This window comes from Rhyacophila brunnea, unplaced genomic scaffold (assembly GCF_057557595.1).
Source record: "Rhyacophila brunnea isolate RB1 unplaced genomic scaffold, BYU_Rbru_1.0 scaffold_1, whole genome shotgun sequence".
NCBI lineage: Eukaryota > Metazoa > Arthropoda > Insecta > Trichoptera > Rhyacophilidae > Rhyacophila > Rhyacophila brunnea.
The window spans coordinates 57,847,573-57,864,731 of record NW_028232751.1 but is presented as its reverse complement, the minus strand read 5'-3'; the positions used below and the strand labels follow the sequence as shown (position 1 = coordinate 57,864,731).

General features: G+C 30.9%; 1 protein-coding gene across 1 annotated transcript in view; it reads right to left on the bottom strand.

Moving 5' to 3' along the window:
- LOC147080005 (uncharacterized) overlaps window positions 1–17,159 on the bottom strand; it is a 432,855-nt gene that overhangs the window by 61,892 nt on the left and 353,804 nt on the right. Inside the window, exon 4 of the mRNA XM_085947533.1 lies at window positions 13,587–13,676. Coding sequence (XP_085803659.1) covers window positions 13,587–13,676 — 90 coding nt within the window. The remainder of the gene's footprint in view (window positions 1–13,586; window positions 13,677–17,159) is intronic.

Here is a 17,159-nt window from a genome sequence, read left to right as displayed (position 1 = left end):
TTTGCAGTTCCAAGTTTACTACACCTGCCTACGAATTGAGTTGTCGTAAGTATTTCAACTTGTCGACAGCTTTCAGTTCTATCTTCATATGTGGTGTTTTGTTGTGTTACCTTTATATACCAGTGTGAGTTATATGCGTATTATCTTAAGGTATATTATATTATTCGCGTATTTCCTCTTACGTATATGTTTTGTTATTAGAGTTGTCAACAATTATATTTTTAATAATCAATTTGAGAATAGTCATCTAAGGCGGTTGAGAAATTAGGAAACTAAAGTAATCAATTATTATTTGCATCGCTTAGTGTCTGAAAATGTACCTAACAGGGAACAGAGAATTAATAGAAACTAAAACACCTAATGGGTGTGAAGAACAGGCAACCAATCTTGAGTATGGAAGAAAATGGGATAAACTTAAACACGTGTCATGAATACGTCATTTTAAGCTTGTCCTTCGTTCTGAAAACTGCTCTCAGTTTATGCAATGACGCCCATTCAATATCGCTATATTCGAAGGTTGCAACACACACTATTGCACGTCTATGAGGTGTGTTTCATTTTTTTAGGACACTCACACATTCAAAACCTACCGATATGCTGTTTTTATTTCGTATTTTTATTACCCACGTTAGTATACCTGATTTTTTTTTCGATATACTCTAAAAAAACTACAGCTTTTGAAGCGATACTATAACCGACTGATATGTACCTAATAAAAAACTGTCAAAGCTAATACAAAAAAGGAAAATAAAACATGCACACTGGCAGTCTTGAATCACTATCGTTGTCAGCAATTGCACAAGTGATAATAAATATTACTTGCTTTGGCTATTTTATCTTTTACGTATATATAGTTTTATTATTACGACTAATAGGTAACATTATAAGTAGGTACGTTGACAACCTTAATGTAAATGCAGATGTGATGGATGCCAATAATTCCGTGAACAAAATTATTAAAATAGAGGACAAAACAAAAAGTTTCATTTCTGTTGCCACTAAAGTTGTGATTATATTGAGGTGCATGTCGCGTACTATCACGTCACGTCACAGTATGCTGCCGCTACGGGAAAAGTGTATAATGTCGTCTTTATTGGTGTTAAAAATGTTATTAGACTGATGCTCCCATCCCGTAGCACATTTTGAACCTTTAAATGAACATTGTCAGTTAGCAATATCTGCCGAAATCATCAAAAAAACAATCAGGTTACCCCACGTTGTAGCGCACTGCATTTACACTTGCATGACTCAATGAACGTTTTTTGTCATTTTCTACATGCCTAGACATTTTCGACTAATGTCAAAATGGCGTGTTTTTTGGTTTTAGCGGTCGCCACTATGTATTTTCCATAAGAATGCTGTCTATTATCTATGGTCTGCAGGTTGGGTTCTGTTCAACATATTATTATCTGTGGATATAATATCCCAAGTAATTTTAACGTATGCATACGTAGAAATTGTTAAACTTAATCGAAATAAGCATGAATAATGAATAATAATTCAAAATACTAATATATTAGAATTGGCACTCTCCGTCATAGAAATTAACAGAGATGGTGATCGTTAAAATATTCTGAAAAATGACGAAACCATAGACTAAATTAATCACAACTTAACACTCATTATGTAATGTAGACTGTAGAGGATGTGTTGTAACGGATTGGTAGTCATTAGCTGAACAACAACTCCCTGTATTGGGGCTATACTAAGTTCTTTAAGTAAAATATAATATATGTAACAATAATCTCAATAGTAATAAAATAATATTACCATGATAAATAAAAAAGCATGTAATCACATTAATTGTAAGCATTATCACAGGTAGTTCGTTATTTAATAATAATATCGTTCAGTTGCTCACAAGTTTTGTTTTAAAGTACTTTAGCAACTACAATCTTGAAAACATGTCGGATTTAACGAACCAAAAATGTCCATTAGCATCGTGCTTTGCATTTGAACCTGTGACAAAACTTTTAATTGCATTTTTGTTGTGATATTTCACGTTACATTAGGTACCTACATGTACAAGAGAATGCCTTTTTAATAAACGTGGCAAAATGAGACAATATGAACGGAGATTTTTTTATATTTATCCAAATTTTCGGGCACATGTCGAGATACTACAATTACTATGTTACTGTAAATCTGTCTAATATTAACATTTTATATATATATATATATTTTTTTTTTTAAATATGTACATTATATTAATTTTAGTAGTGTCCAGCACAGGGAACTCAGAATGGTCCAGCAGCAGTACCGTAATGCAGCGGTTTCCAACCTGGGAGGCGCGATCTATTGCCAGGGGAGGCGCCAAAATTTTTGGATAAATTATTTTTTATACCATAATATCTACAAATAAATAAAAGTTAATATCTTAACGTAACAGTGAAAATTCAGTGCATGAATGTTTATTTAAATATATAATACATATATTTAAATCCTATTAACAAAATATTTGGAGCGGAGAAATTTAAAAATGGCGCTTTTGCAAACGCTCTGTTTCGGTAATGCACAAAACGACCGCTGGTTGCATGAAAACAATAACCTTAAATTTAAATGTCACTCGTAGCTAAAGTGTCAACTGAAGCGTGTAGGCAGGGTGATATATTTTTTTTTAAACTGTTTTTGACGTGATTTCTTTAATATAATATAACAATAATACATGTCTCCACTTTTAAATGATTTCTACGCCAGATATATTGAAGCAAACAAAAATCTATTTCCTGAGTTCTTGGTTAGTTTGCTAATGCATTTTTCATATAATTTTATTAATAGTAAAAAAATTCGCCTGCGGCGCTGCTTTGTTTCAGGGCTATTAAATATTTTTAATATATGGGTGAAAGATCCTGGCCTGTGGGCCCTATTCACTATGTGGAGCTCATGATAGAATCCATTAATTTTTGTCAATGAACGATGATGAATTTGGTTGACTTCTTTTAAAATTGATTGTGGTAATAAACAAGCTCATTCGTCGCATGAAAAAAAAATTAATTAAAAAATGAATTTGATATAAGTAAGTAGTAAAAACTTGTGTGTTAAAAAAGTGTCTGTATTATTTAATGAAATAAAGGGGGGGAGGCGCCAAGATTAGATTTTTTTTAAAGAGAGGCGTAGTAACACAAAGGTTGGAGACCACTGCCGTAATGTATATTAGGTATAGCATTTATTTTAATTTTTTTGATGGTATACTTCTTTCGTTTGGTAAATCAGATCAAAGTGTATTTTTGGCGTGTGACATGTAACACATAATTTATTTTTTCACACGAAAAAAGTCGCACTCGATTGGATTCGAACCACGATTGTTCAGTTATCAGCCGAACGTACTGCCTTTACGCTACAGTATGATAATGCAATCGTGACAATTATACAGTACAATATTATAGTTTATTCCGTTGCCTATGCAGCGAATTTATTATTATATGTACGAAGAATTGTTCCGTTGCCAAAGAAACGAATTTATTATTGTTGGTCAAAATAAAATAAAAACAACGAGAAATAATTAAAGAATTTATTTATTAATTCATCATGGGCACTTCTGAATCGATTATAACCACTGTATGGCAAATATGACTTTTGGTCCAATACAATACCTACCTATAACTTCTAACGCGCGTACATAAGTACACACACCGATTTTTTTTTTATTCAATCGATAGGTAATACCTACCCAAAATTTTGAATTATAGAATTCATTATCGACCATATAATTTGGAACATCTCCAAAATATAACTATTGTAAAATAATAGTTGTACCGCGTGGGATTTGAACATACAACCATCAAGTTTCCAGTCACTTAAGATACCTCAGATACATGGCTGTTATTAAATTTCGGTTCGATTTTTATTACAGATGTTTAATCCGTAAACTATATTGGTCAAAATCCGATGTAATGTTTTCTAATACCTAATATAATAATATATTACACAAGATATTATTATGTTGCTGGGGTGTTATTTATAAATTATTTAAAATAATATGTTGAGTACATTAACATATTTTTAATATAGAAAATTTTCATGTATGTGTTTTCCGTAAATATGTCATCGGATATCGGAAATATTGCATAAATTATTTTCAAAGTGCCGTCACTACCCACCAATTATTTAACTTTATCATACATTGGAAATAATAATTGTAATGCTTTCAAAATACGACCGTCTGCGGTTAAAAGGTAATAAGTATTATAGTTCATAATATTATTATCAAATCATATATTAATTATTTATAACACTATTATAATTCATAATGATGGAATGTATGTAGATATTAATATAATTGATTTCAGAGGCAGAGGTATCGCTCGTTTGTTGTCTATCTCGCTCGGTAAGTGCGAACGGCGATTTTAATTAAACAGGCATTTCGTAATTAATCAATTTATTAGAGGTATTTATCGATGCAGTGATTGAGCATAAAGCCGGTAATATACTATAAACATATTTGTCAAAGATTTTTATCAATTTTTTATTGTTTTTTTTTTTTAAACATTCTTTTATAAAACATAAGATGGTAGGTAATATGAAACTGCGTAAAATATTTTATAATAGCTAATTTTTCCAAATTGACTACAAATGTATTTTGGCTTGTAAGTTTATATTTCCGGTTGTTAATTATATTTTTGTTATCAGGAATGCGATTATTCTATAACAATTTATATTTTTTTCATATTATTGGTTAATTTCTTTCCGTCTTCAAATTTGAAACTAACTCTGCCAACAGTGGCGTAAATAGTATTTACAATATAACTGATAATCTTTGATCTTATGTATATTTTTTATAAAAGATCTTTTATGAAATATATATATATTATAAATATAACTAAGTATCACGTTATAGAAGATCTTAGAAAATATTTTTCATAAAAGATATTTCTCAAAATTTTTTATAGTCTAATACCGGCCCGAGTGAAACATTTTTCTATTAAAAATATATTTCAATAATTTTAAATACTAAATGTTACTGGCATAACCCATTAATTAGTGTTATTATTTCTCGAAAATGTGCATATAATTAAAATATAAATTGTTCGAATATACTTATTTTTATAGGGACACTTTCTAACTGAATTCTCTAACCTCATTAGACTTAATTTTTTATAGGAAAATAATTAAATAACAAAAGGACTATCAGTGTTATAATAATAAAAAAAACAGAAAGAAAAGTTAACGAATGAAATGTAAAACTAAGTTTAAAAATACTATTTTTGCATACAGTTTTGTGTTTAATAACTACTGATAAAGATGAAGTTGGGTTTAGCCTGTAGGTATCATTTGCTAAGAAAAAATATTTAAAAAAATACCGAATGAAGTTTGGTGATTTACTATTATAATACAATATAATAATATTATTTTGTAGTGGTAGTCTTTTTTTCGTTATAAGATTATTTTCATTCAATGTTTGCAAAATTAAGTCTATAGGAATATGACGTAAATCTTGCATGTATCACCATAATATTGGGATGGTACTTTTGCCAATCGTTTTCAAGTATACTTTACTAAATGTTCTTAATCTTAATTGTCATAAGTATATATTTAATTTTGCAAATTTCTAGAATCTGTTAATTTAGTATTTTATTTCTGGATTTTGTAGTACAGACATACAGATTCAATTAATTATAAATGCAGGGTCATACTTTCCTTTTCGATTATTATTGTAATTCAGAAAGTAAATTTTCCTTCTTCTGCGAGCGTATGAAATAGAAATATTAAAACAGAAAAGCTTTCTCAGTAAGCTTGGTCATATTTTTCCCTTACTTTTGCGTGTTATTTCGTTCACCGTTCGTTATAAGGTGGTAATATTATCATTGCTTGAAAGCTAAAAGACAACGTGTGCACAGGTCATTAGAGACTATATTATATTTTTCTTTATAATCCACAAACCCGTAATATGAACCTAAATAATACCATAAGGCATTGGTTTATATTAATCTCCAGAGCTTTTCTATGAATTTGCACCTAATTTTGAGAAAAATAATATATTAGATGAAACCATTAAAAATAATAGCAACATTTACAATAATTTGTACAAAAATTTTACCAAGTTTTATTATTATAAGCGATTTTTAGGCACCAAATCTCGACCGTTGAAATACTGTACGGTTTTTAAGTGTTTTTTTTTTGCGTTTTTTCGTTTTTTGTGACTCATTTCATCACCTTGTTTGCTCTCATGCGGTCTATCAAATCAGAAAATTGAAGAAATGTCTATATACATACCAGTGGCGAAGGGTGGAGGTAGGCTGTTAAGATTCGACATAAATAATGTACACTAAACTTTGTCAGATAATCGTATTTGTTTTCGTTGAAAAAAGACTACAACAATATGTATTTATAGTATTTGTAAAATTTTTAAATTCAATTAAAGCCTGCCTTATCTAAGTCATGGTAGATAATAATGAAAAAAGTATCGTTTATCTATAAAATATATAAAAGTATGCAATTAAGCCATGCATAATTTTAGATATGTTATAGATGGAAGAATATTTTTATCAATTATGGTTTGTTTTAGTCAGGGCTTAATGGATTTAAAAAAAAAAAACTATCCAACACCATATGTAATACGTATTCTTAATACAACGAAAACAAAACAAAAGTGACTGAAAATGTTTACATTTTTTTTTCGGATCTTTCATAGTGTACCTAAACTATTATGGTTTGGTTCAGGCAGGATTTAATTTAATTTTAGAAACTAACCATCAGCAAATTATATTATTAGTTCAATGAAAACAAATAATTATGACTGACAAAGTTTAGTGTGCACTGTTTATGTCGAATCTTAGCAGCATACCTCTATCCTTTGCTACTGCTAAATATACATAAAGGTATGCTTTTCAATTTACAAGTTATTCAACAAATTATATGACCTTAAACAAAGATTGCATTGAAAAATTATTGTTTTTGCTCTATTTAAAAGACAATCATATTAATTTGTGTATGGACATATTTTTTTATTTCAGCATAGTTAACCCCATTCTCTAAGAAAATGTCGTAGAAAAACACAGACATGAAAAAAATTGGACGTCACGGTTAAACGCCCTTAATAAGTTTTTGATGAACACACAAAGAGCCTATTCTCAGCAGCAGACTATATGACAGACACTTGAAAAATAAAAATAGTCTGCAGCATGTGACCTAGCTATTTTTATATACAAAATAAAGCAAAAATGAATTAAGATATTATTTATTTGTTTGATAATTACTATGAAATCATGAAATTAATAATACGAAATTACTCTTATACTTCACCAATTCGTTGATTGACAATAATATTTTTGTTACTCAACCAGATACATCAATAAAGATAAAATTTTACGTCCGTTATTAATTCTTTGAGACATTATACATTGAATTACATATTCGACCTATTTTTTGAGTGTCAAAACTCATAATTATTGTTAGATATGACACATCTGGGGGTATCAAAAAATATCAATATTTCTTGATCTATACTTCGATATTGTAATACCGACTGTTTATAACATAAACCTAATATGCATTCGGATTCACAGATCTCTGGTAAATTTAAGTGCATCTATAATTGTAATAACAGGTTTAAACAAAGTTTGGATGTTTTTCTTTCATCCCGAACTCCATCTTGAACACAATTCTGTCTTTGGATTTTTTGGAATCAAATCGACAAATAATATCTCTAATCCTAACAATATAAAAACCAAACAATAAGTGTCCAACAAATAAAATGTGTCACTATTTCATTCAGGCCTGGTCTAAGGTTAATTGGATCGATTGGGCCCAATCGAGAGTTGTGTAGATACTACTAGTACCACTATAGGAGAAACGTTTTGCGGTCCACTAACGCAGAAATAAAAAAATATTATTCATATGGTAACATAAAATACCGTCTGATAGAAATATTGAATAAATATTATAGAATACTGAAATGTCACTTTGACATTTCATATTGATTTCCATAGTAACGCACGTATATATTAATAATTTAGTTGCTAGAAACCCCTTAGCAACCAACAATAATAACTTTCCGTTAAGTAGAAGCTAAAAAGATCACGCAAATAAAATATTTCGATATTTATGAAATTATCTGCCAGTATCGATACTTTATCCGACCATGTCCGATCCTATGGATAGGATCGTATGGGCCTCCACAGAGTAGATAGTGGTTTGTATTATAACAGAATTTGTTTTTTTTTTACGAGAAATGGATGTCAGCCACTTGCTCAACTTATTAGGTCCATACCCTGACTCACACATGAATTGAAAAACAATATATGTACTTGCCAGACCCAGGAAAGGAACCTGGGACCCACGGCGTTATAGTCCAACGCTTAAGCCGCGGTCACCGTGGGTGTAACTGCATTGATATTTTACTTCAATACAGTAAGTATTTGATACTGGATATGCCATATCTATGTTCAGGTAGTGAGTCAGTGTCGAAGGGTGGAGGTAGGCTATTAAGAACCGACATAAATATTGCACACTAAACTTTGTCAGCCATTTGTATTTGTTTTCATTGAATTAAGACTACGATTTGTAGATAGTGTTGGTTAGTTTTTAAAAATCCATTAAACCCTGCCTAAACCAAACCATGATAGTTAATGTGTTATATGGGCGATCTACCTTTTTTTCTGTCATACTTATTTGTTCCCCTTGAATAATACATATTATTACTGATGTTGTCGGTGAGTTTTTTAAAAACCACAAGAGATAAAAAATATTCTTCCATCTATAAAATATCTAAAACTATGTATGATTTATTGGCATAATTTTAGATATTTTAAAGATTGACAACACTTTTTTGACTATAATCAGTTATGGCATGGTTTACGTAGGGCATAATTAATTTCTAAGAATTAACCAAAACCATCTGCATATTGTAGTTTTAGTTCAATGAAAACACATACGTATGATTGACTACTGTGCACTATTTATGTCGGATCTTAACAGCCTACCTCCACCCTTCGCCAGTGGCAGATACGTATCTAAGTTTTGTATAAATTAAAAAAAATAACATTGAAATATTACCGTATGAGTATCGCGATAATATTTTAATATAAAGTCTAAAAAGTGCAAAAGAATGCCGGCATTATAATTTTGGGGTGTTTTACAAACCACTGGAAAATGGTGTAAAATTGGGACATGTCCATTAACACGTTTGATGATAACAGCCTACCTACACAAGTACAAACCCGTGTTACGTTTTGTCACACTTTCACAAGTCTAGATTCCAATCTACAAAATGATTCCGGTGCTGCTCGCTAAAATGTCTGTATTAACGCATTCCCGTACATAACACCCATTTTGGATTACTTTCTTTTATCATCTGACTTGTTTACAAACCACCTGACTCGGCTTCTTTACATGGTAATGTCTACCTATCTACCAGTGGCTAAAGGTGACTTTTGGATAGATGTAAGCTGTGGAGATCAGAGAAAGAGAGCACACTTATCAGGTATTCTTACGGGAAATAAGAAGATAATACGATATTGCACTCGCATTTGAACTGAAAATAATGACAACATTATATAAATTATTTTTGTTTATGACTGAACTAAGTAACTTATATAATATTCACGAGATACAATTATTGTTTTTATTTTTAAAAACATTTTTTTAATCACCTTCATTATTTATTATTTGCCTATACCGGCAGTCATCGACAATAAACATATTCATACAGAGTTTAGGCTGTTCGAATATCGCTTGTAAACTCCATACAAATTTCCAGACAACATGTTTGACATCAGTCACGTAAGTGACTGGCCATATAAAATAGACCTATAATTTCTCCATTAATTCGCTAGTTTAGTTGAGAGCAGATGGCGGTTGTAACTTATTTTTGATTCTAAACTTAACTAAACTAAACGGTGTTCTAAATTATGACGATAGATTTTTTTACACATTTCTTTATTTATTGTAATTTAAATTAAATGCTTGAAGATCTATATTTTTTTTAGAAGGTAGGCTTTAAACAATCGCCTATTATGGAGTCTTCGGCACTGATACCTACTTAATAAAAACATAGGATTTGGTAAATCAAATGAGTTGCGGAAGTGATGAAACAAGTATCTAAGGTCCAATTACACAATCAGGTGACACGGCGTGGCTTATCACTTTATCAGCTTCACACCGCTAATAAATTTTAAAAACTACACGTGACCGTCAAAATTCAGCTAATCTGAGCATACAAAACACAAACAGTGTGACATTGATCACGTATTAAGTATTGGCATTTGAAGATTTGGTGATCCTGAAACCCGGTAAACTCTCAATATCCAGCAATTGAAAATATATGAATGCATACTTGGATTTATTTTCATATTTAAATAAAAACATGTTTTACATACTAAAAATATCCAATTAAAACAATTATTTTGAAATATTTATGTTCTCCTATTTTCATGGAATTAGGGGATCGTAAAAATGTGCAAAATAATTGTAATATATGGTAATTATGAATTTTTTATGTGTTTTTTGTAATCTAATAAATAAATGACACAATCCCTAGTTTATATTAAGTAATACGGCAAATCCCAACGGAATATCATAACAGATTTTTGGGTTTCTTCCTTTTTCTTTCGTCGACGTTTCGGACTCGTTGGAGAGGCCATTCTCAAAAGATAAAGTGTTGAGAAACGTCGGGGAGAGAAGAAAGACGAATACACGGTGGAAATCCAAAAATCTATTAAGACAACAAACAACCGTGAAAATCTGAAATGGAATATAATATATTATAATATTATGATCTGTGGCCAAAGAACAACAATCTAGTAATGTTATTTTATCTGAAAATATAACTTAATGCAAGAGCAGCCAGGGGTTAAAAATACTTGAATGTCCATAATGTTAAAATCACGTATCACAACATTTTCAAGCCCATTTTTGTTTTTATAATTACAGTCTGACTCAACTTTTAATTGACCAAACTGGAAGTACCTCTTCATTAGAATGTTTTAAATGATGAGAATGGACCTACGGACCAATTATTTAGGAAAAGCATAAAATTGATTTGGATATCTCATAACAAATATCTGGAAGGAACATTTTCGGTCTTTACTTGAAGGAAGACATACATAGCTAATCAGTTGTACCTATTTATATAACGTAACGTGTACGTAAAGCAAAATATAATCGTCAGAACACAAAATTTTTTGTAACGTAAATAGTCTTGCCATCACTAGTGCGCCATTTATTTTGCATACAGTTTAACATCAATTTTACCGGGTACATATTAATTGGTCGCAGATGATATCGTCACCTCAATACTACAACTAGATAACTTGATTTTTACTGTTTTTGAGATAGCTATTGAAAATGATTCTACATTTCCTTTTCTCCCTGGCGGTCCTTGCGGGGGTCTTACCCTTCGACTTGCACGTTAAAATTAGAGGATCGATCACTCTTCTTATGAGGACGATCAATACAACTTTTGCCGGTGTCCCTCTGACACCGCCATCGAGAGTGGAGGGCGTAAGCTACAGGAAGACTGTATCTGACTGTCTACAACACCGCATATGCGGCATGACAGGCGAGATGGATGGCCTTCCCTGACTTTTCTATACTTTCCAGATGTCTCGGTGAGACACATGGCGATGAGGTTGATGCCGACCCACTGGACCAGTCAATTCATGACTGGTCATGGAAACTTTGCGGCCAAACTTCAGGGGTTTGGCTTGACAGGACATGGGTTGGGTTGCTTATGTGAACACGACCAGCAGGACACAGAGCACGTCCTGTGGGACTGTCCACTTATGTCACGACTGTCCACTTACTCCACATTCTGCTAGTTAATTTCAATTGTTTTCTTCACCTTTCTAGACAATTAAAAGTCTAATAGGTACTGAAAGAAACCATAGGTCTCAATTCTTCTGTCAGCTTTGAAGTGCTTAATACAACACATTTATGAAACCACAAAATTTTACACATTAAAATTACGCATCAAACTGAAAATCTACCAAAGAAAGAATAATGTAATTATTATTGCGTTAGAAAAATACTTTAATAATTTTACAACTTATTCCCAGTTGTGAAATTTGCAGTTATTATTAAACAATAAAATTGTCACTATTGCAGTCCCGTCCTGTGATGCAAATCGATTCGAAATTCGATAACCGAAAAATTGGTGGTTCGAAACCACTCGAGTGCGTTCTTTTTTCGTGTAAAAAAAAGCGGTCACCCATCCAAGTAGGTACTATCCGCGCATGATGTTGCTTAACTTCGGTGATCGGAGAGAACGTTCGACCACTCGGCTGGTAACATTCTGCATAACGCTAGATTTTGTGCACACAATTTTAATATCACGGCCAGCAGTAAGACATATACATGTCAAAATGGGACTTGAACAGATAACCGTCGCAATCTTATTGCTGTAGTTGTATAACGTCGTAGTAATAGTTTTTTTGAATAAGATTATAAATTTATACACACATGCAATTGATTGCGTATATCTTTATTCAAAGTTCTGCATATATCATAAATAAAAACGACCTTTTGCGTCACTAGAATCTTACTATGAAATTATCTAAATCCGAATAAAACAGAATCGATTTTAAGATCAAACGGGATAAATGCCACACCTTTACCCCTGTTTCCTATTATTGTAATTAAATGCTTTGAAAGCTGGAAAGTGACGACATGGGTAAATAGGTGTGAAATGCGGTTTGCTTTATGTTAAAGGGATACAAAAAACTACACATCGTGGTCTGACACATCTCTGTGCGAAGTGTGACAGTGTGAGTCAATGTATCTACTATATTATGTGATAGTAGGCATTGCTTGAATATGTTTAATAAAAAGGGTAGCGATAATATATAACCCCGAAATATAGTGAAGTTAATCCTTTTATGTAATCGTTATATTATCGATAACGTAGGTAAATAAAAAGGAATAGGTATCCCGAAATAATGATAAATATTACCTTATCTAGGGTTTGTTTGATAATATTCATGATAAATCAAAATGTTATATCACTATTGTATTGAAACAGAGTTCGGCTATCCTATTGTTATGAAGCATACAATATAATTGTTTTTAAATCACCAAGGACGATAATATACTTTATAAGTATAAATTAAGTAGGTACTAAGATAATACAGATGTTCAACCCATATGCAGGCAACATGTTCAATAATTCAATTCAATATTAATTAATCCAGAATTGAACAATTTATTATGTCGTCACTATACAGGCCAATTGGTGTAACCCTCACTTTTCACCGAAGTGACATTTTGATGGCAATGGACTTATTGTATCATGTATCATAAATCCCAAAAAAATATTACATATCAAAATAATTCAAAACTATTTTTTAAGCCATTTGTAACTTGACAAAAAATATTCCAGCCAAATCCTGTAACCCTCTTAACGCAAGCCACTAGTGTGTCAATAAAAGAAAATTCTCAATTTATAATAAAATAATATAAATAGATATATAAAATAATAAATAAATATTATATAAAATAATAAGTAAATCCAATGCCCACAGTTTTTTTCACTTCCAGAACAATTTAATATTTGAGGGTTACGCCAAATGGCCTGTACAGTGACGATGTCTTACCTGACCGAGGATTGAGGTGTACGACCAGTTAACCAGAGAAGAAAAAAAATAGTGCCTCACCTTTTCCTCGCGTCGCTGGAGCCTCTCTTACGATGCGCCGCTCCGACTGCGTCGTCATGGAAATCGTCTCCACCACATATCGTTGCACTTCTATATAACCAAACACAAAACAAATATATTAGTACATTTTGTCATAAAACGAGGAATGGCGAAGAAGGCAATTCGCAAAAATTATTTAGCAAACAGACGCAAAGGCAATGAGTCTAAACTGGAAATTTCAATAATAACTAGTATTTTATATTTTTGCGTGTTTCCAGATATTACCGTTAAATTCTATATTATTAAAATACAACAATGATACGTTTTAGTTTGAATATAAATGTATGCATACAAGCTAAATCTTTTTGAAAGATGCATCATTGTAATTCCAAGATAATAGTTTTAAATTAATTCAGCTACAAATCATGTAACAATATTTTATCAGCATCTTTTCACAATTTTATTTATTCAATTTAATTAATATAATATCTACATAACAATGAACACTTAAATATACCAACGAAAATATAGGTAATTATTTATCAGCAAAAATGATCGCAATAGCGCAACGTTGTGTAAAAAGTGTATGTGTATTTTTTATCCAAATACATTATGTAGGAAAAGTGAGGAGTAAATAAAATGATCAATTTTGTTTCAGATATATACATTTTAGTAGCGTGCGACTGATGCTGTGGATACTCCCCATCTCTAGAAATAAAGTACTACTTATGTAATAATATTATATGATGAACATGTAGGTATTGTGTAATAGTAGTATCTATATTATTAATTTTAAGTAGTTATCAAAAATATATGAAAGCTACCAGGTTGCGGCATATCACCCCATATTACTTCAACGGCTACCCGCCAAGATTTTTGGTACAAAATCCTGTATATATATATTATATATTATCATGTATTTTTAACACCATCCCTATAGCAAAAAGTCACCGCACACTACTGGTACATTAATTATTCATAAGTATGATAAGCTTGCCATAAATCAAATATTTTGTCGCACTATAATAAGCCATGTAAAGCTTTTCTGACCTATCCCACGTCTTGTAAATAATTGATCAATGATTTAATCATATTCGAGAAGATCGACTTCCTACATTTTAAAAATAATATTTTGTGTGAATATTGATTTTAGCTTATTTATTTTGTCTCTAGCAAGAATATGTTTATAATTTATACATCTAATAGTAGGTAACAAATTTTCATAAAACATTAGGCTTACTTCAACAGATCTTTAGACGATCTAATTATTTTGCGATAATAATATCATGTCATTTAAGAAGACTTATATTTAATAACACTAAGTACATACGAAGTATAATTTGGATAATAATATAATAATTATATATCAAACTTTAGAAGAGAAGATCATAATATGTTAGTAAATTCAATTATTGGAAATATTTTTGGTTTAACCATATACCCACTTTACAATAATATTCTAATGTATACATTAATTCATTACGCCGATAAACAAATACAAATATGGTACCTAGTGATTTCGTAATACGAATTAATATTATTATGTTATAGAAACCAACTATCTACATACATAATATTACGCTATTAGGCAATGCTTAATTATTAATTGTATAATTAAATAATATAGTAATATAATATTGTTAACTCAAAGGGTGTTAGGAAAGATGACAAACATTAATTATCTATTGAGTTAAATTATTTAGAATATCATCTTCGGTGTCCCAAAAAACCGAAAACAAAAGTTATTGTATGACAAAGTTAAAGCTGTTTTTTTTTGGTTGGGTATTTGTATGACAAAACCAATACAATACTTAGTTAAATATTGGCACTTTACTCACATTTGGCTAAGCTAGGTTGATATAAAGATATTGGTGATATTAATTATTAGCCAACCACAAAATTAAAATTTACGTTTTAACGTAATTATATTAAAGTATATGACAAACATAACGTGCGCTTCTATTCTGTAGGAAAGTATAGAAATTCAGTGGCGAAGGGTGGAGGTAGGCTGTTAAGATCCGACATAAATAGAGCTCACTAAACTTTATCAGTCATTCGTATTTGTTTTCAATGAACTGAGACTATAATGTGCAGATACTGTTGGTTAGTTGTTAAAATCGATGAAACCCTGCTTAAACCAAACCATAATAGTTTTGGTAAGCTATGGGCGATCCGACAAAAATAGTGCACACTTTGTCAGTCATGCGTATTCGTTTTCATTGAATTATGAACACATATTACGGGTGGTGTTGGTTAGTTTTATTAAATTCATTAAGCCCTAACCTAAACCAAACCATAATAGATAAAAAATAATCTTCAATCTACATAATATCCAAAATTATGTATGGTTTATTAGCATAATTTTAGATATTCTATAGACAGATGAGAATTTGTTGACAATTATCTATTATGGCATGGTTTACGCCGGGTTTAAATGAATTTTCAAAAACATATCAACATTACTACACATTGCAGTCTTAGCTCAATGCAAACAAATACGTAAGATTGAGAAAGTTTGGTGTGCACTATTTATGTCGAATCTTAGCAGCCTACCTCCACCCTTCGCCACAGAGAAATATTAACACTTCTTATTGTAACAATTACAATAAGTTGGCCGTCTGAACTATCAAAACTGTCTATTTCACTCTAAAATTTATCACAACTAAGAGAGGTGCTGTTAAAATATAGCACTTATTGTAACAATTACAACTCACTTATTGTAATTGGTACAATAAGTGGTAATACTTGGATACGTTCATACCCTAGATAGTGGCCGAAAGCATTCTTGTGTATAGAATAGATGCGCTGGTCAAATTTGTCACGTTTCAAGAAAATTCGTATTTCATAATCGCACCCGGGGAATAATAGTGGCACAACCCGAAATACTTGTTTTTGCAGGATATCAGTTTCAATATTTTATTTCGGTATGTTTTTTTTTTTTAATTATTTTATAAGAGCGTGAAGTTGGTACATCATCTCATTTTGAATGTTATCATCCGCAATAACAATGGCACAATGATTATTGTGCCACAATTTCTGCTTAAATTCAAGTAAAATATTATAATATGATAATGATAAAAATACTTTTAAGGCCAACATTATATTTTTAAGAATTATGCCATTATTTGTGAGGACAGAAATGATATCTTGGAACATTTTTGCATAAACTCAAAAATGACAAATTTGGACTTGTGCCACTATTATTCCCCGGGTGCGGTATATTGAATACCGATAAAAATATCACTAAAAACGAGATACCTAACTTAAATTGTTATATTGCTCATGCATAAATTGCTCCATGAACGGTTTCTCTCGCGATTCTTGGATTAGATCAATTGTTTAATCTAGAGTGAAATCCAAACTCTTCAAGCGAGGTCTCGCTACATAATAGCAGTTCAACGTTTATTATCTATCTCCGTCGTATTAAACATTTGCGATGAAGAAGCCACTTTATGAACATTGAAAATAATAGCAAGCAAAATAAACGAGCAAAGTCTATAATTAAATATTTCTCACTCAAATATAATAATTATTATATTATAACATAATATATTTAAGACTGCTAATCCAAAAGGTTGTAAGTGGTAATTATCA